Source organism: Morone saxatilis, unplaced genomic scaffold (genome assembly GCF_004916995.1).
Source record: "Morone saxatilis isolate NCDOM2014 unplaced genomic scaffold, NCSU_SB_2.0 Contig17, whole genome shotgun sequence".
Lineage (NCBI taxonomy): Eukaryota > Metazoa > Chordata > Actinopteri > Moronidae > Morone > Morone saxatilis.
Genome location: NW_023339729.1, coordinates 18,474,521 through 18,501,985, shown reverse-complemented (window position 1 = coordinate 18,501,985; position 27,465 = coordinate 18,474,521). Strand labels below are relative to the sequence as shown.

The 27,465-nt window shown below is 39.2% G+C and overlaps 1 protein-coding gene across 4 annotated transcripts in view; it reads right to left on the bottom strand.

Moving 5' to 3' along the window:
- The window catches only part of gstcd (glutathione S-transferase, C-terminal domain containing), a 45,401-nt gene extending 18,138 nt beyond the window's left edge, over window positions 1-27,263 (bottom strand). The window contains exons 1-5 of one of the 4 annotated variants that reach the window (XM_035660323.1): window positions 27,152-27,263; window positions 26,578-27,005; window positions 24,915-25,373; window positions 23,219-23,488; window positions 19,426-19,519 (exon numbers count right to left, since the gene is read on the bottom strand). In XM_035660323.1, coding sequence (XP_035516216.1) covers window positions 19,426-19,519; window positions 23,219-23,488; window positions 24,915-25,373; window positions 26,578-26,994 — 1,240 coding nt within the window. In that variant the 5' untranslated portion in view covers window positions 26,995-27,005; window positions 27,152-27,263. The remainder of the gene's footprint in view (window positions 1-19,425; window positions 19,520-23,218; window positions 23,489-24,914; window positions 25,374-26,577; window positions 27,006-27,151) is intronic. The other 3 variants (XM_035660322.1, XM_035660324.1, XM_035660325.1) reach the window with 3 other exon arrangements.
- Between the last annotated feature and the right edge of the window lie 202 nt (window positions 27,264-27,465).

The window sequence follows — 27,465 nt, the reverse complement described above, 5'->3', positions numbered from 1 at the left end:
AGTGAGATTGATTTTTAGCATTCTATTCAAACACGACTTTGTATGGTAAAAGCTCACCACACGGCTTGAGGTCAAACCCATAAGCTACATGGGACTGAGTGGGTGGCAGAAGAGCTAACCACATGCCAGTCGACTTCTCCCTTTTTTTTCAATTTCATTTTTTAATGTGGTTTCAGGGAAAAGAGCAATACTGAGAGAGGTCTTAAAGGTTCATGCCATGGGTTGCCATAATTGTGTCAAATTCACTCAATTTCAGATGAACATCATAAAGTATATGTCAAGGCCAAAAAGCCACAAGATGTAAAAGAGAAAAACTAGAGTGGGAACACAGTGTACAGAATACCGAACAATTCCACATAGGTTTAGTGACACAAATAACATAAAGCTTGTTTCATAATGTCTTAAAATGTTCCGGAATTGAACTATAAAGCAAAGTGGATCTTCCTGCAATATAATTCACTTTCAATTTTAAAGCAGACGCCGGGGGGAAAAGACATTCATTTATTACATTTTTGTTTTTAAGACATACTTTGGAATAGGGGAAGAAAAATCTATATCTTAATTAAAGATACAAATGGTTATAGTTTTAGCTTTTAACATCAATCCCTACAGAGAATTTATCTTTCAATCTGCAGCCTGATTTCAGGTTTTATGTAGTCCCCTCTTTCTGCAGTGTGGCTGTAAATATTTGACACTTCATCAACATGTTGATCTTCACTGGCTGTCACTTGCCACTACCAGGACAAGGTACCAGTATTTTACTGTATTACACCCTTATATAGAGACCAATTTTGAAATTAGGTAAATTATGGACTATCACATTTTTTCCAATCAGTAAAAGATGGTTCATATGAATGATGGTCGCTGGGAACTTGCTTCACTCACCTCTCAATCTGTTCTATTGTACAAGATGTATTTAGTTCCAGATTATATATATTCCTTGACCCTGGCCCCCTGCAGGCAGGTGACCCCCAGGTAATGAGCACACAAGGTAATGCTCCTACATTGCTTCTTTGCTAATAGGGTCACACAGATACGAATCACAGGCAAGCACCTCCCCCAGGGTCTTTATGAGACCTCATCATCTGTCTTTCAGGAGAGTGTCTGCACTGAATCGCAATCAACTTGCAAGACAGAATGCTTATTTTGGGGGATTCTGTGAAACTGGATTCAATGTTCAATGGCAACATTTTTCATCAGTTATTTCTACAATTTCAACACATAGCAAACACAGTATAGCATGGTTAAGGTTAGGCAACAGAAACATTTAAGTTAAGCTTATATGGTACAAATATTGCTTAACATGTTCACCATCTTAGTTCAGCTTGCATGCTGACGTTTGCAAATTAGCAAAGTTCATACAAATACATTTTAAGGGCAATTCATCCAATAGTTGTTGAGCCTCAATGACAATGACTACAACCACAGCATCTGAATGAACTGTAGGCAACTAAAACGCAACAGTTTTGAGATGGAAACTTCAAAAGTTTTATCCCAGCCCTTACTCAGAAGAGAAAAACAATCACAGACCATGTAATTCACTGAGAGCTCAGACAGGAAGCCTTTCTACACGGCAATGTTTTTCCCCCAAATTTTTTTCTCATGCATCCCAACTAGATCGACTAGGGTCTTGTAGCCACTCTATAAACAGACGCAGCAATCACAAGTATGACAGAAACTTCCTGCAACTGTCATCTAGCCAGGCACAAGTGATCTACTAGAGAGAAGACTTGTTGACAGGTGGGCATTAACTCAACTCTCCTCCTCTGTCATTACTCACATCGCGCTGTACGCCCAAGACTTAGGATGAGCTTCAGTGTTTTAGCAGACATTGTCTTTTTTTAGCATGAAGCCATGTAAGAATAAAAATGCAAATAATGCAAAAATGATCACTGAAGGGGTGGAAATTCAGACAAGTTGGCTGTATGCCTGAGACCATGTTAAAGGAAATTAAGGACTGTAAAAAGCTGGATCCAAAGACTCTTTTTAAACTGAAACTTGGCATCATGGAATTTAATCCTCTGTTTGTATTAGACAAACAATTACAGTGGAACACACTGGCAAAGAAAATACAATGTTTGGCCAACCCTTCCTGAATAGTAAAATCTTATTTTCTTACAAGAAGCGAAATCAATAAATCAACCAACGAGTAAAGATTCTTTTACTTGTTTCCGACACAAACTTCAATGCAAGTTTCAGTAATCTTCTGCAATCGAGCATGACTTTCTTGGTAGTAGTGCAGCTATCTGCCTGTTCATGTTTTGTTTGAAGATATTCATATCTGGACAAAATCTTGAAACAAGGCAAACTGCACTAGGAACAAGTGGGATTATCTTATCCAACTGACAGATGTGTTTCTTTTTTAAGGGTAAAAAGCCTAAAGTTAAGAACTAAAATGTTTTTGCAGTATACATGAGGAAACACGCTGTATAGTTTTTCAATTTTCATGATGCTGTTGACTTGTTTTGTTGGTTGTAATCTGATGGAGCTCAAGTGTTTTCTCCTGAAAGACTTTTGTGTTTAACCTCCTTCCACAGGCTGGAAGCAGAAAAGCACTGATGTCGGTGGTGTTTATGAACAGGGGCATGGTCACCATCCCACCCGGATAACTACTGGCACAAAGCCAGAGATGACAGAACCAGTAAGAGTCTCGGTATGTGCAAAACGAGTTTTCGTTTTTTTTCCAGCAGGTTGACTCTGCCTTGACATCTCCCAATGCTCAGTGAGGAGAAAACATGCTGTGGCTGCGTCATTGGGGGAGACTGAGTAAGATCCATTAGCCCGTGCGTCCTCTACTGCTAAAAAGGTGCCTACCACTGCGGCTGCTGGCAGTGAGCCTTGATCTCCTTTTTCTCCTGATGCTGCAGAACTGCCCAGGGCCTTATCAACCAGGTCCATCACACAGATTAGAATGCAAACACACCACTGTGGCACAGGGGGCCTCTGTCTGGGCTCTGCAAGATCCGACAGCTAACATCCCTCAGAGGACATGCTGGTTTTAAGAGAAAACATAAGGAGGGCTGGTCTAAGATTAAAGTTTAGATAATTTTTTTAATTAATGACTTCAGTATTTTGGACTGAATCATTCATATTCTGTTTTTAAAAAAATCATTGCCAATGCTAGTTGTTGGCATACTGGTCAAAATATATTATTACTATGTCTAGGAATTACATTTTAAAGAGCAAATGGTTGAATTTGAGTTCAACTTATTATGTATTCACAACAAAAATGATCTCTTTGAAGTACCAGCTCTTGTGTTACAGAGTGTGCGTGTTATTTTAAAAGAGTGTTGGATTATTTCTAGCCTTAATTAGTAAGGCTAGAAGGTTCCCATGTCTCCATCTTAAAATGTGTACACCGGATCTACTCAGCCCGCAAAAGTGTCCAGTAACCTACAACCATTATTTTTTGGCTCGTGTTACGTGCTTTGCTGTCAGGGAGGAAATAAATTCCTTACGGGGGGAAAGCGCCTCCAGGCGTGTTTACCACAGAAATGTCCCAGACAGAGTCATCTGTCAAGGACCAAGAAATATGGTGTCCCAGGATGTCATATTAGAAAATGGCGAGCCTGAAAGGAAGGTCTTAAAAACACTAATGTAGCAGAGAAACTCTTCACATGGTACTAAAACGGACCGCTTCATCTTGATTCTGAACTATATGGAATACTGCTTCAAAAAAAAAAAAAAAAAAGAAATAAGACACTGGTTTATCTTTTGATGTGGTGATGTTGATGCTCCTTCAGGAGAAGACAAGTTTAATGATTTTTTTATGAGCCTATATTTTTTTTTTAAACCTTGCAGCCAATTTACAAAAAAGCAAAAGCACAAATTATTAAATCAAGGAGACTCTTTGAAAAGGGTCACTTGTGTGAAGAAAGACATGTACTTGCATCTGAAGTAAGCAAGGTTTCTTTAAAGAGTGAACAGTTGCATTCAGTTAGCGTATACAGTATGTCAAAGTACATGGAGTGACGCAGCATGTTCACGTGTCGGGTCGTGTACAACCAACCCGTATCCAAGCACTCTGGATATGTTTGTTTGTATAAACACAGGGGGCACACTGTATGTGTAAGAGTTCAGTGGAGTGAAACAGGAAGGTGTGGTGGATCATTATCTTTTCTGCCTGACTTAGGTCTTCTGATCATATCATATTTGAATGCCTGGATCCCACTCAAGAAGTCATGAATGTACCAGTGTGTCAGTTCAGAAAGCATCAGGTTGGCTGTCTTTAGTCCTTCTAAGGAACAATAACAATGTTTTCTTGTCTTGGCAGTTGCTCAGAACAATACAGAGTGTGTCATAAAAACAAGTGCAAGGGTGGTGTGGGAGCTGTTGACTGGAGGTTGAAAACTAAAGCAAACTGACTTTAAAAGTAAACCTGTTAATACCTAAACCATGCAGCAGCACAGTATTATTTATAGCTACTGAATGAAATTTTGAATTCACACATTGACTAAGGCATAACCAGTTCAGGTATGTGAGTGCACCATGCACCAATCAAAGGTTGACTAATGCAACCATGACCCTTTTTAAACTGTCTGGTGTGTAGGAGGATGCTACATTTTCTTTATGTGACTTGAAGAGTGCAAAGTGCTGTTCCCCTAAGTGCTGTGAACTGCACACTTGTGTTCTGCAGGAGTAAACTGACCAAGCAAAATAAAGAGTGCTTCTTACTGCCTAATAAACTAACTGCCTGGAGCTCAGTAACAACAGAAAATGGATTACCAAGATTATGACAAATGCATACACACTACACAAGGAGACTTAACAACATGGCACATATTATGGCACTGGCTTAGAAGGAGGGGAAAACCCATCTTTTAAAATCCTGACTATAACTTTACTTTTTTCATACGTTTCCTTAAATTTAAACTGAAAATGTAGCTACATTCAATGACAAATCCTGTATCTACTTCACTGAAGCTTTATAATGATTATAATCAGTGAACTCTTTAAACCCAATGGGGTCACGGTTAATATGACTGCACCATTACTTCAAATTGAAATATTATAGATGTTATGTGCATTTAAAAAAAAAAATTCCAATTAAAACTCCAATTACACACAGCTAATTACACGTCCTGCCACAGTCAGTACATGCAAGACTGAAGGTTTATGTCGAACATATTTGAAACCTATTATTTGAATATCTATAACACAGAATGGGCCAATGAGACTGCATCACAAAACAAACTAAATGTTTAAGGTTGTTCATTATTTGAGCTTGTTGGTGTGTGCAATCTGAATCTAAGTCAACAAATGAAAATCACATGAGGTTCTCTCTTCAGTGCTGGATTTGCTTTGGATATTAATATCTTTAGATGGACCCAAAATGATTCATCACAGTTCTATAGAGTTAAAGGCACCTTCAACATATTTTTTTATGCGACAATATTCTGGCAGTAACCTGTTTTTTCGTGAATAGTCACAATATTTAGCTGGCAGGGCTTTAGTTTTACCTTGGCACAGACTACTGCAGGAAAATTACAATCTTTTTTCCATAATTTGAAATTTCAAATGGCTTGTTGGCACTTAAAAGTGTGTACACTGGGGCAGATAACCTTGCATTTGACCATATGTTCTTTATTATGGAAATCTATAAACCAAAGCATGAGGAAATTAACTTTGGCACATCTTTCTGAGTGTTGACAGAAATTACTAACAGGAGAGAAATATACATTTGCAGTCCTTTTCTGGTAGTGGAAATATTCTAGGGAACAATCCTGAAAGCTACAACACCACACTATAGAATTGCAATTGTGCTGTGAGGTATTAGAAAGGTTTGAGGCTGCACAGCCAAACACTGAGCGGTAACTAAATATAATCTTGTTGAGTTGGCTTCAAGCAGAAAAAAAACATTCACAATACTGAAAGCTCCAATTGTTGACAAGTTGTCAAAAAAAGAAAAAAGAGATTTCTTTCACAGCAGAAGTCACTGAAATGTTTCAATGTGTTTCAGTAAGACTGTGATGACAAGAAAAACTAAAGGTAATGAAGACAAACACAAGGAAAAAATGTCCCACTGTGTGTCCGTCAACAGCTTTGGTATGTCTGTCAAAACATGACCAGACAAAGCTGTAGGCAAGAGGTCGGTGTAATTATGGAACTCCACTGGTCCTACTTACAGGTCACAGCGCATACCTCATTTGTCTGCACTGGTTTTTTTTTCCGAAATGGGGAAACCAACTGAAACATCAATTTAGCACTTCCAAATACATCCACTTACTGACTTTACAGTTAAACTTTACAGTTAGGCAATGTCAACACATGCTTAACACTTTTAAATAAGCTATTAAGATGGTTTGTCATTGAAATTAATTAAAGAAAAATCACGAATGATAAATTATATGATAATAGAAGATATATATGTATATAAAAATCGATTAATAATTGCACAGCTTCTTAAATTCAAAACATTTGCTTGCTTTCTGAATTTTACCAGCATTTGCTCTGATTTTATTTGAAAAAAGCTGTTCAAAAGAATCACTTTCCACTTTCCAGTCAAATTGATAAATTAAAATTATTTGTAGCCATAACTACTAGCAATCCTAAGCTGGAAAAACTTCATTTTCCGGGTCCCATAATTTCTTTGAAAGGAACTGATGTTGCAGGATGACAACCGCTCCAGCCAACTAAATCTTTGCTAGAAGTGTCAATGCTTCCAAAAGATTTCCAAATGCTTAGACTCATGCAATATATCACTTTAATTAACACACTTTCAATTCTGACCTTCATCAGAGCATACAAAATACAACAATGGACAGGCAGGAAGGAGGAACAAAGGAAGCGACGTTAACATTCATTAGATTCCTGGAATGACCAATGTAATTTGGTTCTGAGAACAGGTGATAGTGTTCAGTTAGTACACTTATTTATATCACTCCAATTAGTTGCTAATGTGCTATTCTTCCAAGGAAACTGAGAAAGACTTACAACTGCTTATAAACTCAAGACCACAACAAGTCTATTTTCCTCATAATTAGTGTGAAATTATGTAGTTGTTTCCAGGAAAAAACAAAACAAAACAACATCATGCAAATCAAATCCAGTTCCTATGAACCTTATTTCATAGGAAATGAAGTGTTACCCTAAGCCAATATGTTATGTGTTGCAACACATAATCTTGGCAGCACTTTTTTCCTCATTAAGGAGTATTTGTTATGAAGAATGTTGATATTTGAGGACTGTAAATGCTTTCTTTTGAAAAATATCAGTCTTACTATCCAAGATAATCACACTATGAAATGTTCATATTGCCACATGCCTAGTAGACAGAGCAATTTCCTTTTGGCTACCATTCCCTGTGTAGGCTAAATGCTGACTTGCAGTCTGTCTCCTGTGTGCTGTTCACTCCACTGTTTGTAGTGGCAAAACAACATCTACACTCCTCTGCTTTAAAACTTAGGCAGTTTGGAATCAATTCGTCCTGTCAATGAAGACAGTTTTGTTTGCCATGGGCAGAGAAAAAAAAATGTTGTGGTTGTTCAGAGAGGATTTCAAATGGCTCGATTGCACAGATGCCGACCAACACATTCCCAGCTCAGCTCAAGTAAGGAACGAATGACCTGAGGCTACCCACAATCTGACACATCGGTAAACCGCGTCCACAAGGAAAACATAAGATTTTGGTTCCGTTTGTGGACTTGAGATGGATTTTACACTTTAGTATATCAAGTTGTGCTACAACAAAGGTAGAATTGTTCTATCCAACAATAAACAACAAAACAAGATTGCCTGCAAAAGTATTTCTATTTGACCTAAACACACGGTACTTCCCTTTGTTTGCCCTGTCCCAGAATCAAAGTATAATATGGGCTTTAGAGAGAAAATTAAAAATGAGACAGCACATTTTGGAGGTGAGACACAACACGCTAATACCATTATCTGAGAGTGATATTCTATTTATCCATCAACAACAGCATACATGTGACAGAGTTAACCGTCTCCAGATGGTACAGAACGCTGCTGCATCTCTACAATGGCTCCTTGTCAAATTTCAAATTAATTTGAAAATTTTATTTTAGTTTAGCTTTAAATGGATACATCTCTGATTTATTATCATTGTATGTGCCTCCACGACCCTTGAGATCCACGGTTGCAGCCCTGCTGGTTATTCCCAGATCACGCTGTGTGACAAAAGGTGATTGGGCTTTTGCCATTAGAGTTCCAACACTTAGGAACTCACTGCCTAGTGAACTCAGACACGCCACATATCTTGGATGTTTTAAATCTCTTCTTAATACCATTCTTTTTGTGCGACATCTGTGGCCCGGATGCTGAACTGCTGCCGTTGGATGTTGACTTGCCGTCCATAATCTCTATGAGGAGAATCCCGCACATTCATCATCTTCATCGTCGTACATTATCCTCCCTCTGCAAACCTGCAACATCCTGCTATGTTGCTCTGGTGAAGAGGAAGCCTTGCGACCACTTTTTTACACTTGCATTTTTGCATATTTGAAAGTGTGATTTAAATTATATGCTGTATGATAATATTTTCTTAACAGTATGTAGTCTATTACATATGGAGTAATGTAACGAAAGTAATTTCCCCCTGGGATTATTAAAGTATTTCTGATTCTGATTCTGATTCTGATTAAAAACGACTAATTCTAAGGTCAACAAAAACACAACGATTCCTTTATTGAGATGATTATACAATTGTAAAAACATGCTGATGAATATTATATTCCATTTCTGCCAGTAGATCCTGTTATACACTGGACCTTTAAGAAATACATTTCTTTAACAAGAAGGACCAAAATGTTGATTAACTTATGGTGTATCCTTTTCCCTCAGCACTTTTTTTCTGAAAATAAAGTCTACAAAATGTTTAAATCCAGCTATTATTCCTATTCCTGTCTCCTGAAAACCTTCCCCCACAATTTCTCATTCAAACTAAACAGTTTGTTTTTATTCTGTACACTCTTTCCCTTCAACTCTTGTTCTCTGTACTCTGCCGGAGCTGTCAGAGTCAGGGAGTAAGTGGCACAACGCTGGCATCTGTGGAGGGCCGTGTCAATGTCTTTTGGCCTGCCACTTTTGTAAAATCTTCCAGCCAGTATGGTTTTCAGTCCTAGCCTTGCAGTGTTAACTCAAGGGTAAATAAAGGCTGGCTGGATTCCAGCCAGCTGGTGTCCCTGCTCCTCCTGGTTAACTTATGGAAATGTTGGGTTGCCAAAGCCAAGGACCCTCTATTGAGAGAAATAAAGGGCTTCTCCCTTCAACTCTGTGCATTAAGCTTATATTGTCACTGCAGAGACTCCTGGTTTTGAAAGGAAAGTCTGAACAATACTACTTCTTGACAGATTTGAACACATTATCCCTTTAGTGTTATCTGCAATACACATTTGATTTTGGTCATAGAAAGCATACACTTCGCCTCAATGTGTATTTCCATATTATATCTGCAAATGTCTTGGCACTGCACAGATTTTCTTATTTAGGAAAGTAGGACACGAATCAAGGGAATGCAGATCGGCCACAAACACTACATGTGCCCTTTGGATAATTAGAGCAGGATTTAGATGAATCATTATTCTGTCTCACTGAGCCATGTGCATACAAAAAAACTAAACTGTTCATACTAGCTATTGTTACTGTCCAATTCTTTCAGACCCCAAAATCGTGGCCATCTCTCTCTGTTACCACTTCTCACAAAATATGAACTGAAATAACTCCATTAATATGCTATGAAACTTCAACAAAAGGATGTGTTTGTGCCAGTAACTACATGGATATGAGTAACTGATACTAGAGTACAACTTGATATCTAAAATCCATTAAAGTTATCAGGATGTGAAAAGGTAGAGGTATGGAGGCCCCTGACACTAAGGAGATTTATGTTTATTGTGAAATGCTCTGCAGATACAGAAACACACACAAACATACAAGCTCACCCCTATAGTACTGTACGTCAACGCCATGCAGGTGCAAAAAATATGGGGTGAAACTCCTTTAACAACATGACAACTGAGACATACATGCCAAAATCCATACAGGGCCTTCTTTTGAGCCAAATTAGATGTGGGCACTGGGGGAGGTCCCTTCCACAACAGGAGCACATATCACAGTATACACTGAAACCAAATATGACACATCATCTATTACAGTGTTCACCAGATACAGAATATAGTAATAGGCTTTGAGCCTTTATTTGAGCCAATGCTCGACAGAACAGCAGAATTCCAGAAAGATCACTTGGTTAAGGGATGGGAAGAAAAAATACAAAAGTAGTAGGAATGGCAAAATGCCTTAATTCTGTTGTTTTCTGTTGAAGTTTGTGAAAAAAATATGCCCTTCATGTCAAAGCAATACTTATGGCCTGAGGTTGGTCAGAAAATGAAAAAAGTTAAGAGGTAAAAAATGTAATGAGAAGGCAAGCAACGATGGAGGGTAGAAAGAAACGAGAGATATAAAGAGACAAAAAAAAATAGAGATATACACTAGAACAGAGAAATGAGATAAAAGACAGAGGAAGAAAACCAGACACAAGGAGACATAAAAGGAAGAACAACAAATAGAATGGAAAAAAATGAAAGAACAAACATAAAAAGTGTTTTTTTACTTAGACCTGTTCTGTGAAGCATATCCAGTAATTAGGAACAGTCTGTGTGAACATGTATTACATAACATGCCAAGCCACAAATTGTGCAAATGAAAGTGACAGATGCACTGAGTATCTTTCCAAATGAAGTATCACATTACTGTTGAAACTTTGAGTTGCTAATATGGATAACTGAACCAGTTCAAGACTGCGGTGGAACATATTATTCATCAAATTGGGATGTAGCTTTCATTTATTTTCCACTGTACTTTCTGCTTTACATGTGTAACTCAGGATAAGAACAAGTGTAGATCTGCATCTGTTCACCTCCATTGGCATTTTTCTGTTGACTTTCTTTGTGTTAAATATCACTTTACATTTTGTAATGCAACCAAGGCAGCCTTTACTACATTTCTGGAGTAAAAATGATCAAATTTGTAGTTTGACCAAATTGGATTTTATTTTTAAGTTCAGCTTTGTGTATAAGGGTCCAGCAGTAAAAGAAGGTGATTTATTTTTTTCACGTACTGTAAGAGATTCTAGTACTTGTGTGTTGCACAGAAATATATGAGCAACTATATTTTTTGTTACAAAATGTGTTTTTATTTGCACACAAAGAAGAAGCAGTCAGTTTGTTTTCAGTCCTACCTTGTAAAAAAAACATTCCTCCTGTGCTTAATGTGTCATTACACCAAGACAGAGCACGAAAATGTATTTTAAAAAAGAACCACGTGAGGGTGGGCTAAAACCATGGCAACAGGACCTTATTAGATCATCTCTTGTTCTCGTTCGCCTAAAAAAGCAAATAGTGAAATAATTATAAAGTAGTTAAATGCTAATCAGATGCAAAATACAATATGCAACTTGGTAAGAAATGGAAAATCTGTGAGTGTTTTGTGACATCTGAGAACAATTTTTAGTGACATGATAATAAAGTCTGAAATATGCTTCAGCAATATGTTACAGATCAATTAATCTTGAACATGTAATCAACTAATTTACTTTACTTATCCTTAATGAGTGATGCTATGCATTTCCTGAAAGAACAGAAAACTGTTTTCATCAACCGAAACACTTTCTTAGGCAAAAGTGTCAACTACAGGATAACAGAAACATTACATTCAATTTGTTGTAGCCTTCGAATGTCATTTCTACATTGCAAACATACAAGATTTTAATAGACAAAGCTTGTTAAACTGTGCTCCAAAGGAAAGGCCTGCGGAAAAAAAAGATTTTACATTCTGCTCAGGGCTGAAAACCCTAATCAGTAATTAATTATGAGTCTAGTGAAACGTCGTAAGAAACACTATGTAATCCAAAACCCACTGAAAGCTGGTTGAGGGTTAGGCAAATTGTCTCCCTGCTCCATACCCGCACTGCAATGCCTCACCAGAGATTATTGAACAAAACAAAACTAAGGAGACAAATGAATATTCATGATGTGACATTTGCGAGGAGCTCATCATGGAGACAGCCAGTGGCTCTGCATTTAAATGGGCACAACTCAAACATGACTGCAAATAGTGAAACTCTGTGGTACCCCTCCAGGGAGTCTAGATGTGTTTGAACTTGAATTGTAGAAATAAAGTGCCAATTATCCCTCTAATTGGGAGTAACAAAGCTGGGTGCCTGTTGTGCTTGCTCCCATGTTTACTGCGTATCTTTAAATCTCCAATTTAAGAGCTCTAATGAGTTCAATTAATTGAGAATGAGAGGACTGCTTTGGGAGTCACAACCTGCTGTTTGGAGCTGTAATCCCAAGGGAATGAGGTGTGTTAACCAAATGCCAGCTCATGGTTCACACAGATATCCCCACTAATGTTCAATAATATTTTTAAATCACCTCTATGCATTTGTACTAACATATGCTCTCCAAAAAACTCTCTGATCTCTAGTTTTAATAACAGGCAATTTACCTTTAATTACACATCCACTGACAGCTCTGCGTGCAAAACTCATAAACACACACTTCTCCTGGAAGGCAAATGGAAAATCTGAGCACACTTAGCTACTTAGCTCGCGGTGTGGCTGTATGAATGGCAATTTTGGTCTATCGGTCGGTCAGCCAGCCCACCACATTGCAGTAATTGTCATCAACTTTTTTACAAATATTCACTGTCCCCAAAATATGAAGCCTACTAATCTAGACATTCCCTTGACATTTCATCTAGCACCAGCAGGTAAAATTCTTACTTATCCACTGAAATATATACCATCAGAACAATCATGGCTCCCAGACAATAAAACCTGATGACTTTGATGATCCCTTGATTTTCCTCTAGCACCACCATGAGGTTGACATTTGTGGTTCTAAGAGAACTATCTTGACAACTATGGGATAGATTGCCATGAAATTTGGTGATGACATTCATGTTCCCCTCAGGATAAATTGTAATAACCTTGGTGATCTCCTGACATTTCATCTAGCGCCACCAATTTATTAGTCCAGTACTTGGTTTATGCTCAGATACCTGTAAATGTTGTGTTTAGTGCATTACAATGTGTTTAGTGCATTACAATGTTCAGCATGCTCGCATTCTAAATTAAGATTGTGAATAGCATGTTAGTATTGTCACTATGAGCATGTTAGCATGCTGACATTGGCATTTACCTCAAACCACAGCCTCACAAAGAAACAGCCTCACAGAGCTTCTGACGTGGCTGTAGACTTTTATTGCAGGAATTTAAATTAAAAATATTCCTGACTTGACAGGTGAGTGAATGAACTATCTGTTTATTATTGTCTATCACAGGCGAACTTCAACCAATCAGAATGGTTTATCAGAATGAAACTCGGCAGTCAGGACAAGAGCAAAACCATCTTTACCATAGAGAAAATACTTCACTGCCGTTCTTCCTCTTTCATGAAGAAATACTCTCCAGTTCTCATAATGGATGCTAGCAGCATCTACGCTAACCTCTGTAAGAGCCCCCATTGTTGTTTTTGAGCAAACGCCCATGTCTCACACACATTGTCACACACACACCTAGCATTAAACCACCCTACTGGCAGTAGTTCCTTGTAGAATGCTGATTGGTTTATAATCACTGTGTTCAGACACAAGCACATAGCTTGAAGCCTGGCAAGATGGAATCTCGCATGATTTTGTAATCTTAAATCAAGCTGCCATGCCAGGTTAATTTGGAGTGGGAAAGTTGACATTTTGAAAGGTGACAAGACCAGGATCAACGAGGATTGGTATAAGTAGAATTTATTTGTGTGTACATAGAATATGTCTGAGTTGAAAATCAACCCACTCATTTTCCATCTAGATTACCCTTCAGAAGCGTAAAGAAGGCAAACACCTTTGGTAAGTATCTTACAGAAAGACAGACTTTTTTTTTAATTATCTTGCCCTAAAGGCTCCTTGTCCCTTGGTTTGAACTGAAACAGCAAACCGGAAAACACTAATGGATTTTGGGAAGAACACAGAGGGAGAAACCGTCAACATAATCTCTCAACTAACACAATGTGGTAATATGCAGGCCAACAGTTAAACAGATCTGTGACTAAGCCTGCTGTGTGTCTCTCAGCAGAGCTCCATTCAGCCTGACAGCTGGACAGGAAAAACAGCCAGACTCCAGTTCAGTTGGATGACTGAAGTGTAGTGCACAAGCTCCACAGGTAACACAAGGAAAATGTATTTGAGTTCAGACTGAATTAAACCAAAATATTTCAGTCAACGACGTTTCTAGTTTTTCCTGGAATAGGATGTATGACTTGTAAGTGTTTGGTTTACTTAGATGTCAAGTACATTTTTAAAAATAGACATACTGAAGTATGGATGCTTCCATGCCAGTAAGAATAAGAATGTGGATATGCATGTACCACTTAATCACAACCTCATCTTCACTTGAGGCAACAACCATAAGGGGAAAATCCATTATGTTGTGGGTACCATGGCCTTAGACTTAGAGGTGCCACCTCCCAAGAAGAGCAACTATTATATGCAGGCTAAAAGCCAAATGCAACATGTGAGTCACAGGTTAGAAACCCCCACACATAATGCTGTAGGTGATTCCAATATCCAATGATTCCAATAGCAGAATATATTTGAGTTGAATACGAAATAACACAACAGGGAACATTTTAAATTCAGCTAACAGGTTTGATAAATAGCATATACTTATTTATTGGCTTGTTTACTCTTTCTTTAATTAATTATTTGAAGTTGTAAACACACATTCACCATAAAGTCGTTATGTGTTATTTATACATACTTATTTTATTTTATGGATTATGGCCTACAGACTGCCATATCATGAAGAGTGGACCTGCCTGAATTCAGAAAAACACATATAACGCAACACAAATATGTAATATAATGATTCTTTCATCAGATCTGTTCTCTTGTTGAAACAGCCTTAAACTACTATGAATATCATTTATGAAGAAAATTATTTCTACAAACAGCTTACACTAATTATAATCAGATAAAACACTGTAGACCTTAACATCAGAGAGTAAGTGTGAAGGATGCCATGTCACAATCTTCTTAAAGATACAATTCTCAATAAGTGAAAGATGAAATCTATGCAATATTCCTTTATTTGAAGTTAACGATAATGCACTAGAATAAAGTGCAGCTGAGAGAAACTGTACTGTGTCCTTAGGGCACGCAGTCAATATCTAGTCTAAGAAAATTAAGAAAATGTAAAGGGAAATTCATAAATCTGGACTTGAATCAAATCCAGCTAATTATCTCAATCTAAGTTCAATAACAGTGAGATGATATGCCCGAGGGGAAATCAAACTCATTGCAGACAGCCACACTGATTTAACAGTGGATGACGCCAACACCGCTGAATTAGAACACATTTAACATCTTTAAAAACAACTTTATAAACACTAGAGAAAGCAAGAGCATTACACATCCACCTACATAATAAAATATTTGAAAGTTGCTACTGGATTGATATTCCATCTTTGATGCATCTTACAGACAAGTCTTCATATTCCCAAACTGATATGCATCTGAGGGGTATCTGGAAGCTAAACATGACAGATGTTTAACTACTCATTAGACGTATATGCGGTGTAGAAAACAAGCAAAGCACTGGAAAGCGTGGGCCAAGACCTCTGGTGCGGCTAACATTTCTATTGGGATATAAATCACAAAGAAGATAATGATGTAGGAAGACATCTGTGAAGGAGTAGGAAGTTCAAAAAGGCTATTCTGTTGTGTGCTGTGTTAAACTATGAAATCACTTAAGACTGCGTGGCCATTCTATTTCTGAAAAGCATTACTGCAAAGAACAGGCCAGGATCATATCAGGATATAACTTTACCACATGCACAAAACAATACAGACTCTGCAGTTCCCCTCAGCCCTACTGAGCATTTAAGCATCTTTCAGCTATTTGTTTTGATTTTATTGCCTGCAACTTTACTGTTTTGGTTCATTCTCTTTCAGCTGCAGCAGGCATCTGTTCTCAGCAAAAAAAGCTTTAAAACCCTGCTGTACAGTATCTGCTTAGCAGACAGCAGACAAGTCACAAGTTGGTGAACACAGCGGAGCATCAGCAACTAAAGAGCCAGCAAGGTGGCCACAATGATAAATGAATACTACTGTTACCCCATACTGTACATTGTTTAACTTGTATGTCTACTAAACCACCCAAAAATCACATCTCTGCTGTAGTCAAAGCAGGGAGACAGAGTCAAATGGAGACCGTTTTCACTCCAGCAGTTCAACTTCTGTCATACTCTTGTAACCTAAGACATGGGAACTCATCTCATCTCCTTGTACCAAAAACAACCCTGGAGGACATAATAGCAGCATGTCTGAAGCATGACAACTATGTGGCTTCCACACCAGCCCTCCCTTTTTTCATGCCTGATTGTCTCGTTCACCCTCTTCCCTTGTCTTGTTTTCTCCTGATAACCTTTGTCTCTCTTCATGCTGTCTCACCCCTATCTCAATCTTCCACTGTCACACACTCCATCATTCTAACCCGCTTTATGCACTACCTCCCCTCCTCCCTCTATTAAGTGAAGCACTGCAGACAAGACGTTGGCTTCTCTATACAATGGCCCCTGTATTCACATTGCTGTTTACCTGTCTGCAGACAGCCCTCACCACATTTAGCAAAGCAGCCCTCTACACAAGGAGGGCAAAAACTCAAACAGCTCCCATTCACAGAGGTCCCTTTGTTCCTCTATACATTGTGCATACTAGAGTGTCATTGTGTAGGACTTGTTAGCACTGAATGCGAATTAGTTGGGTCAATATTCTGGAGCAATACATAAAATAAGGCATTGTTTTTTTTTGTTTTTTTAGAGGTGCATGAATGTGTGACTATCTCATCTGTTTTGCTGAAGCAGATATGTACTGAAGAAACATTCTTTATAGTTTTGTCTCTATACCAGCAAAATAGATTTCAAAGGAAATAACTATTGCAAGGTTAAAGTGCTGACTTTGAGCTTTGAATATGATTGGAGGTGTTCACATCCATATTGGGTGTGCAAATTGAAGGCTTTTTTACCCTTCAGGGATATGGATAAAAAGGGCTAAACTTGTACATGGTTCATTGAACGTGCATGTAAACACTCAAATTAAAGCTGAAAGTCAGCACTATAACCTCTGAGTCATTGTTTCATTTTAAATCCAATGCTCTGGAATACAGAGTCAAAACAAAACTATCCAAATACTCGGAGACCAGACTGTATATGCACCTATGTGAAAATGATGAGCCAATACATATGAATAAGAAAGCTTTCAAAGACTTGAGTGTGTTATATTAGTTTTGCAGGTATGGAAATATTTATGCATGCGTAAGGGAAAAAGGCTGCAATTTTCCCTGTTGTACTGTACATGTAGGCGTGTGTGCAGCCATTTGTGTATACTGTAGGATCAGATAGATGGGAAAGCCCACGCACTGGGGTTCAGGACAAATTGTCTGCCTTTCGTCTCTGCTCCTCTTTAATTACACAACACTGAAATGCAGGGGCTACCTACCTACTGTCCAAATACTGCAAGAGGGGATATCAACAGTGCCGTTTATCATGCAGAGTGCAGACAAAAGTGGAACAGCTAAAATTTTGTCTCTCTCTATGATTCTCACTCTCAGAATAGATACACTGCCCACATCATCAAGAGCACTTCTGTTTAGATGTCAAAAGGGGTTTTTTTGGGATAGAAACGGATGATTAAGTTGTACTGTGGAATTACATTAATAGGCTACAAATGGCTGTAGAAATTACAACCAGTACAGTGCATTCAAAGAGCAGTAAGATAATAATGTTTTTAAATTGTGTTGACTCTAATCCAGCAAACGGAAATTAAACAGTGACTATCAGCTTGAAGTGCTGATAAAATACACTAACACTACTACAGCTACTTCTGTGTTTGGGGGTGTTCTCACCCATATCTTAACAGCATTAAGACACGTGATCCTTTTTATACAAACCTACATACATAGAAAAGATTGAAAAAACTACAGCGATATTAATTATTATGGCTGTAATTTTGCTTGTAATGACAAAAATGATGAATCGATTCTGAAAATAGTTGGATTCTTTTTCTGTTGATAAATCAATTAATCACTGCAGCACTATTAATTATGAACAATCAGCAACACATTATGTAAAAAAAAAAAAGCCCCAATGCAAAATAAGTGAGAATTGGACTGCAAACTGTTTAATTTCAATACAATAAAATATCAACAGGGCATTCAGTAGCTATGTCATGTATATTCAGTATTTCTTTTTTATTGTATTCTTCCTGTTCCCTGTAATTGTTTAGTGAGGACATTTGCAACCGTCTACAAGACAATATAGAGTTTAAGTTCACTCACGATTCATTTGTATTCTTAGATTCAAAGTTACACTGTAGTTCCTTAACGGGATACTAGGCGTATATCTTAATAATGAAATACCTTTCCAGTTTCATCTCCATCCATGTTCTCTGAAGTGGAGGAATGAGCCACGGAGTGAAAATGAAGGGAAGCAAGAAATGAATGCACAACACAATGATGAAGAGAAAAGGAAATATCTAAATATTCATATTATGTATATAAGGACCTTTATCAACCCTCTCCATTTTCTTAGAACAATAACATAGATAGATTGCTGCAGCTCCAAAACATGCATTCACACCATTTAGCATCGCTACCGACACAGACATCTCACTAATAAGACGAAAAACAATGCAGGGAGAAAGGGAGACAAAGAAACAGAGATTTCTTGTCTCTGCTTCGCCAGTGCCACCTGGGGCAGCAATCAACAACCCTTCCACTGCCTATTAGATACTGCTCTCACTGCAATCAGTATCCACTAAGGCATACGCACAAGTTCGACGTTGCACATTAGTTGTCGAGGCTTTCAGTGCGTGTACGTTTTTGTGTGTTTCTCCTGTGTTCAGTCTGTTTCTGTCACAGACCTATTTCACACTTGCAATCCACGATATAAGGAGGATAACACATTGAGATAAGCACTTTAAAATTCATTAGGGGCCCTCATGGGGAAACACATCCAGCTGAGGCTGAATAGAAAGCTCTGCAACGTGTCAGTGGCTAATATTTTTCTTTTGGGGGGTGCCATGTGCTACTGAAAATCACAGGAAGGTTTTATGCAAATATTTATGCACACTTCTCCATATACTGTATCATATTTGTTTTTACTTTTTTGTTGAAAGAAAGAGGGAGTTATCTGTAGAGGCACACAGATAAAAAGATGGGGTAGCTAAAAAATGATGAAAGGAGTAGGTTTTGATACAGATATGAAGGAGGTGAATATGGAGAAAGCAAAGAACAAGAATTTAAAAAACAAAACAAACAAAAACAAACATAAGAGCACAGAAAAGAGTGCAAGGGCAGAAGGGCAAACCGAAAATGGAGAAGGCAAAGACGAAAGCCACAAGGCAGAGATTTGACATTACCTTCAGTGGGGTTGATGGCTCCCGGTAAGCTGTCCCATGGGAGGGTCCAGGCAGGACAAGGATGACGAGCGAAGACTGCCTCGATGCCATTTTCCTAAGGGAGGAACACACACACACACACACACACACACACACATACCAAATACACACGTTACCATAGAAACCTCTCTACAGCCTTGAGGTTCTGTGGTCCAAATGTTAGTAATTAAGTGATTTAAAGAGACCTGTTATTGAACAAACCCTTTGTTACCTTGCCCTCACTGATCTAAAGCTATACCTGTAGAAAAAACACTGCTAGTGCAGTTATTACGGTCTCAAGAGAGAACAAATGTGTCACTAGTACAGGACATAATCTCACAAACAATACACTTTACAGAAATACTAGAAAAGAAAAGAAGAAATGTAGGCGCACAAGGTAAAGCACTGTTTTTTTTCTCTCTTTGATGATAAGAGGTTAGAACAACTATGTGCTAGTTACGTTATTGTTTAAAACAAATTTATCAAGAAATCTCTTTTAGGAAAATCTTTTCTAACAGCTGTGAATTTGCCTTCACATGAACACTAATGAGTATGACCTTATACTTAAAGTGTGAAAGTAGTGTGTGGTGATGCAGGCAAAATATAATTTACATTTTTCCAAGGTATAGTGGTAACTGACAACAACTTCCTTGTTATTCCTTGTTGTTGTTCCTTGTTAAAATTACACTAATGAGAGGCCTAATTTAAGTATTTCCTTACAGTAGAAATATTTTTGGACACTATTTCACTGGTGCAATGGTATTGCAAAATCATTGTCAGTATACTTCCTATCTTAGCATATTGCCAAAGCCTATTCACAACAATGTAAATACAGTTAAATAAATAAATAACTTCAACATATACATTAAGAGACCACAAGAATATTAACCCTTGTATGATGTAATGCAAGGCAACACAACAGCCCTGTACTATTTTCATGGAAATTTTAAAATTTTTGCTGAGGCACACTGGGGCTGAACTGTGTGGTGATTTGCTTACAAATTACACCCTCAAAATTACCCTAGACAGTGAACAACAGCAATTATATTTGTATTGTAGGTTTCACATGGAAGTATATACTGTATACTGCCTTTAAATGGAACTGGAAGTCTTTTTTTCTGACTTCACTGGGTGAAGTGGGTGAAGTGGGTGAAGGTGAGGTATTGCAGAAAATAAACTATGTAAAGCTGGACTTCTCGTGAAAAGCCAGAATTAATACAAACAAATAATTCCACTGACCCACAAGGTGGCTACATTTCTCTAGAAATGGTTAATGTAGGTAAGCCATTAAAATATATGTGCACACATAAAAAGGTACATAACACACCAAATCTCTATACATAGTAAAAAAAAAAGTAGGTAGTCTTAACCTTGATAAAGACAGTCAAAAATAAAATAAAAATCCTTAATATACTTTGACTTATGGCCATAGTAAAATAAAATGAGCAGTGCAAGTGCATAATTCTTGAAACCTTGAAAACCTGTCATGTTCAGTCTGGCTGGTCAGTGACTGAGCACCGTGATTGAGAGTTAGAACCTGATAACAAGTCTGAGCGGTTTATGGGTTAAGATCAAGTTAATCTGCCACAACAACAATGTCAAATCAGTGCCGCTGTTTGGTTCCAAGTGTTGGCCAGTCGATAGAGGGGGCGTGGAAAAGAGACAGTGGATGCCCTCTATAATGGATGCCACAGTCACATTCTAGCAAGACAAGAGCTTGAATAAAGAGATGAATGTTACTGCAAGGCAGCGGTGGAGATGAGTTTTAAATAGCAAGCAATGACCAAAGCCTTATGACCAACTGAGGACTAAAAGGAGTAATAAAGTTAGTCAGTATAGCTGGTTGGTTTCAGCTCATATGTTTCCACAGGGACAGACACACAGACTGTCAGTAATCCCTGTTTCTGGAACAGTGGCTTTCCTGTGAGCTCCATTCTGTCTCCAACAGAAAATCCAAGATTTCCCTGAATTCTGATTCAGCCGATCCAATTAACTCACTAATTCTGGATCACCCCCATATGTTACTGCTTTTCCATACATTGAATTGTTGTCTAATTCAACTGTATTAACGGATCTGTCGATCAATGTGTGAGTGACAGCATCCAGCTTTAGTTCTTTAGGTCTTGAATTTTGATGGTGGGGCTACCATTTCATTTACATTTGGATCACGGGTCGCGCCTCTACAGCTCATTGCGCAGGCAGTTTGACTGGCATGCATCAGTGTGTGTTAACTGAAGTGAGAAAGAGGGAGAGTTTATGAGCCATTTATATTGTGGATTGTGTAGCGAGATGAGCCTTGTGCCTCTGGTTAGCAGCAGTGAAGGATCGCGTGTCACTATGTTAGACGGCAGACCTCTCTGTCTCTATATACTTGCCTTGGGACACACACAGTCATATATGAGAACATATGCGCGCACACACACACACACAGGAACCTTGGCTAAGACAACATAACAGCTGCAGTGCAGACATGATGGTGGCGACACGCAGCCATCCTTGTAATCCCTCTAGGCAAAGAGAGAATGGTAGCCATTGTGTGTGTGTGTGTGTACATTCCTCTCAGTTTTAATGTCTGATTTCAACCTGCCATGAAAACTGTCATTTGAGCACATCTGTGCCTAACTAAATTTCATCCGGCAACATCAGCACGTTAAACGCACACCCCATCCTGACCACCCAGCTCAGTCGGCCTCATCCAAACTCTCCAGACCCTCTTTCACTTCTGTCTCGCTTTTCTCTCTCATCAATTAAACTCACATTGTTATAGACACTTAGCCGGCAGGAAATCATAGAAATATATTTGCTGAGAGAGCAGAGCAACAAGGCCAAGAAAACAGTCTGAGGGCTCAGTACTGAGGGGTTAGTCAGGGCTGAGGAGACAGTCTCCTTTTGAAACAGCTGGGCCTGCTTATCTCCTGCTGGAAAAGCTAGTCCAAGAAAATTTGCAGGGGCAATATATGGTGTGCTATAGAGCTAAGAAAGGTATAAATGTGTGTGACTGTGTGTGTGTCTTGCCAATGCTTCCTGAGGGAACTGCATTTTAAGAGCGTGGAGACATTATGCTAGTATTGTGTGCCTTCTTGTCTCTTTACACTAAGATTTTCAGCCATTACTATAAACTACTTAGTCTGGCTATAAAACTTTGTTTTGTTTTGGACTGGATTCATTGTTTTTATTGCACCTGAAATGAAGATAAGCCAAATGTGCATTGTCTGCACTATTGCAAGCGGCAAGAGAATCCTGAATCGTGCATTTTATAGTGCGCTAAGGGCAGTGAAAAACTATTCTTGTACATAAGATTCTGTTATTCTTTTCAGAAAGGTCACTTAAAGGTCTGATAGTTTGTCTTGACTATAAATATACTGTCATAGAAACATCCTCTGTCAGAAGAAAATCATGTACACAGACAAGACTCCTAAAACCTTTCAAAAGCCCACTTAAAATGTTAATTCTGTGACTGAAAGCACTTAACGTTTAAGCACCAGCAGAAACACAAAAAAAAATCAACGATTAAGAACGTCTCCCAGAAGCCAAAACATTAACTTAGAGCTACACTCTTGAAGGCACAATCAGCAGAAAATGGGTGCATGAAATTACAGGGATAATAGTTAACAACCAGTTGGAGACTGACAAACTCGCTCTCTGTGCTGCGAAGGGACACTGGGAGACAGCTCCCTAAACGTACAGTCTTTATATGTGTGTGCGTGTGTGTTAAAGTAAATATGTTTGGAGGTAAAGGATGACAAGAAATAAGTAAGGAAATGTAATAATTTACTTTAAGTTTAGTCATTGTGGGCCTGGGGCCTCCAACAAAGGGGGGCTCTGTGGTCATCTCCTGGCCTTCTTCTTGCTCCAGTAGGCTACTTGGGTTGTCCTCCGCTGATGGCCCTGGAAGGCTGGACACTGGAACTCGGGGGACAGAAAGAACCATTCCACAGGCCTCGGCTGCCTGAAGCACCCTAGGTACCTCCTGAACCCGTCTGTACCAACGCAGCAGGTGGGGGAGCTGAAGTAGAGTGCTCACAGCGTGGGTTTGAAGGGAAAGCTATCAAAAGACAACAGAAAGAATGACAGAGAAAAGAAAAAGAAAAAACAAGCAGATATTGATTAAGTGACTCATCTGGCATGTCATCTCCAGTGGAGCGAGATGTCAGGTTCCAGCAGAATTCACTCATCACACTGGTGGACAGACAGACACAAGGGGGCCCGGCAGGGGAAAACATCAAAACAGCGTTGGCAGGTGGGGAGGGTAAAGACACAAACAGAGACATGATCAGAGGAGCAGTGTCACCGTGTGCGACTGTGTGTGGAAGACAGAAGAAAGAGAGAGAGGGTGGGGGGACACACAGACACAGAGAGGGAGAAAGGGGCACTCTGCAGCACGACAAGTGGGTGGAGTGGAAAGGATCCGTCGTAGCTCCATGTGTCGTGGACAGTGATGGCCGTTAAGAGGAGACACGCTAGGCTGAGTGTGAAACTGGAAACCACTGGAGCACAGCTGACTACTAAAAGCCTCATTGTGAGAAGTTCAGTTCATTCCCACAGTCGAGGAATAGTTGGAGGCAGTCGAAGGGTGAAATGGAGGTTGAGACCCACTTCAGTGCCTGACAGTGCAGCATTCCTGATCAATAACAATATACTATCGAACTAAAAAGCCGTGGTACTCTCTGGTCTCTGCTGCGGCTACTTTAATTGCTACCAACTGTACTTTTAAAATATGCAATCATTATATGTCATGAATATTCAGATACTGTTCGGGAGCTTTTTAAGTCTTGCAGATTTTTTTTTTCTTTTTTGGGAAGTTAAAGAGTTTTCAGGTCAACATAACAACCCACCAATTTTTGATCTGTTGCAGAGAGAAAACGTCCCCAAAGTAAAGTCATTGAAATGCATTTCAACCTGATGCATTTGAATAGAAACCCTCCCATACACTGTTATCACTCTTTGCCAGGTGGCTCTAGACCACCTTTGAGAGGAAAACCTGTGCCAAGTCTGATGCAGCGAGTCTTCTTAACTCTAATTTCTGCCTGGATGAATCTGAAAGGAGCTGGGTGTACTGCCCGCTCACCCTGACCACAGTGTCAAAACCATGAGTCATGCATAATTTGACAAGTCATCATAATAAAGACATTAAAAAAGCTCGCAATTGTATGTAAGCCAGCCTGAATGGCACCATCCATATGAGGTGACATCAGACCTAAGTCATGCGTGCTACTCTTTATGTTGAGAGACAATGGCTTGCATGGCTACACTTGATTGCTCCTGGCCCAATAATGGGTATTTTGTTTACAGTAAAGCTTGAAATGCTCACAGCATCTTAATGCATTGAAAGGCATTGATACTAAATGAGCATTTGACTTGTATTCACGGATCCAAATGAGGCTACAATTTAGGGCAGCAATAAGAGCAGGGTCCTTTGCCACAAGGGTTCATTACAGACAAACATAAATCATAAACTCCAAGGCCCTTACCAAGTACTGATAGATGCATGGCAGCAGCACCACATCAGTCAGAGTGAAGTACAGCCCTTCAGCAAACACGTGCTCCAGCGGAGGAAGGTCTGTGGTCTTCACTTTCCTGATCTCAGAGTTCTCTCTGGTGGCCAGAGTTGGAACTGAATCCACAGACAGCTTGGCCAAAGCCGCCCTGAGCTCGAGTCCATCACAGACCTGAGGTGACGCTCCAGGGTCGGACTCAGAGTCTGGGTTCCCTTGCCCTTCAGGGGACTTGTTTTTTCCATTCTGTCTCTGCTCTTGGAGTTTCTGTCTCCGTATTTTGTCATCATTGTGGACTTTGACTGGCTCTGCTAGCCTACGCTCTAGGGTGAGGATGGAGAGAGGCAGCTGTTGATATTGATTTTGGGGGTTTTTAAGGTGTTCTTCGACAGCAGAGGGAATGCCGATTTCACACAGTCTGGTCCACTTGCTCACCTGAGAGCCAGGAAAGAAAAGAATTTCAAGGTCAAGTGCAGCACTCAAAGACATCGGTTTACTGTTTATTATTGTGACTGTGTTTGTCTATATCAGTATAATGCTGCTGACACTGTGCCCACACCCTAATCAATATGCTGTTACAAAAAAAGTCCATTGACTCGTAAAATAAAAGTTCCTTTGGGCTGAAAACTTTTTAAAGCATGTGCAATAAGAGCTGTGTATCCGTTGAGGGCTTGACATTATATCAGCCAAGCAAACAGATACAAAACTGAGAACCACTGACAACTTAAACCCACAATCAACTAACAACAAGCAATTGTAATGCTTGACTTAAAAAGTCGCATTTTCCTAATGATCTCCTAGGAAGTTTCTTGTGAAGAACTATGTAGCTTGGCACCCAATTTTAGGAACAACTGGGACAAAGTTAGGAGGCAATCACCTGAGTTTTGTTGGATGTACTGAGTTTATAATGAGTTTTTCATTGAAATGCCTACAGCATTGAAATCCAACTAAATACTACTCAATTTTTCCATTTATTATTGGAAAGTTTATTATCCATATATGTTGACTTGTATGATTGCCTGTACACAAATGTTTACCTGCTTGCATGTTCAGCTAACCCAATGTGCATTGAAAAACTAGGTTGTATTAGCAATTAATCATAATCAATTCACTGGAATTGTATATATTGAAGACTGCCTCAATTTTCCCTATGTTTCTACCAAATGACAGGCTTTAGTCAGAATGTTCTGTGTCAGTTGCTTTCTAGGAAATTATAATAGTAAATGTGGAAGATAAACATGTTCAAACGTATTGTAAATCAATATGTGCACAATCTGGATTCACTGCACGATGCTGTTAAGATACTCCCGAGTACAACTGTACACACTGAGTGATGCTGAGTTAAAGGGCCAAAACTGGTGTGACTTTGCATAGGTGTCACAATAAACGTGTTCCTAATACCACAAGTGTTGCTGAAGTTCGTAATCTTTAAAGCTACCTTCGCCATGCACATTGCAAGTAGAAGTTGTAGCAGAAGAATCAGAATCAGAATCAGATTTATTGCCAGGTAGGTTTTTACACATACAAGGAGTTTGTCTTGGTGCAATGGTGCACGAAATATACAATCACACAAAAAATCACACAAGCAATAACTATCTTGCATGTACTTTGGTCATGTGTGTCCCTGCTTGCCACTAACCTCAGCACAGGCCTTCAGACAGGTCTTCTTGAATCCCAGCAGTGCCAACACATCCTTTCTGGAGGGCTCAGCCTCTAAGGTCTTGCTGATGATGTGTCTCAGGACTACTGCCAGCCCTGCCCTGCACAGCCTCCCAGTTTCATCCAGAACAGCAGGCAGACGGCAGCCCCTCACCAACTGGGGCAGGTCCTCCAACTGAATGACAGACAGCTCCAGAGCCTCTGGTAGCTGACTCTTCAGTGACTGGGAGCTGGCACGTTTGGTGAAGACCAGGAACACTTTGAAAGACTTGCACTCGCAGTAGGACAGGAGGAACAGGGCGATGGAGGTGTGCAGCGGAAGACGAGGCTCCTCATTTTGGAAACAGACTTGTAGGTATAGGGAGGGATGCTGCTGCTTCACCTCTGAGTGCTTCATGGTAAATACTGCTGTGAAGTAAAACACAAAACCTAAAAAACCTTCAGAAATGTGTTCAGGTGTCCTTTTAAAGATGGCAGCAACATCGAACCAGCGGTAAACACAAGCTCGGACCCGGCGTATAAAATGACGTTAACAGATACTTACAGATACTTACAGATACTTACAGATACTTTCGTAATGTAGACATGTACACCGGCAATTTCAATAAAACCACGTTGTTATGGTACACACTTCCTAGCTCAGTGCTGCTTCTTCTTTCCTTGCTCGAAGGCTAAGCTAAGCTCCACAGCGCCATCACCTGTACGCTATCGAAACCTCCGCTAATAGAAATATATATTAAAAATACTAACGTTAAATCTACATTAGTTTTAAATATATAAGAATCATACGTGATGAATATAGCCATTTCAATACTAAACGCAGAGCGTAAATATGTGTTATATTCTTGAATAGAACTCCGGACATAGG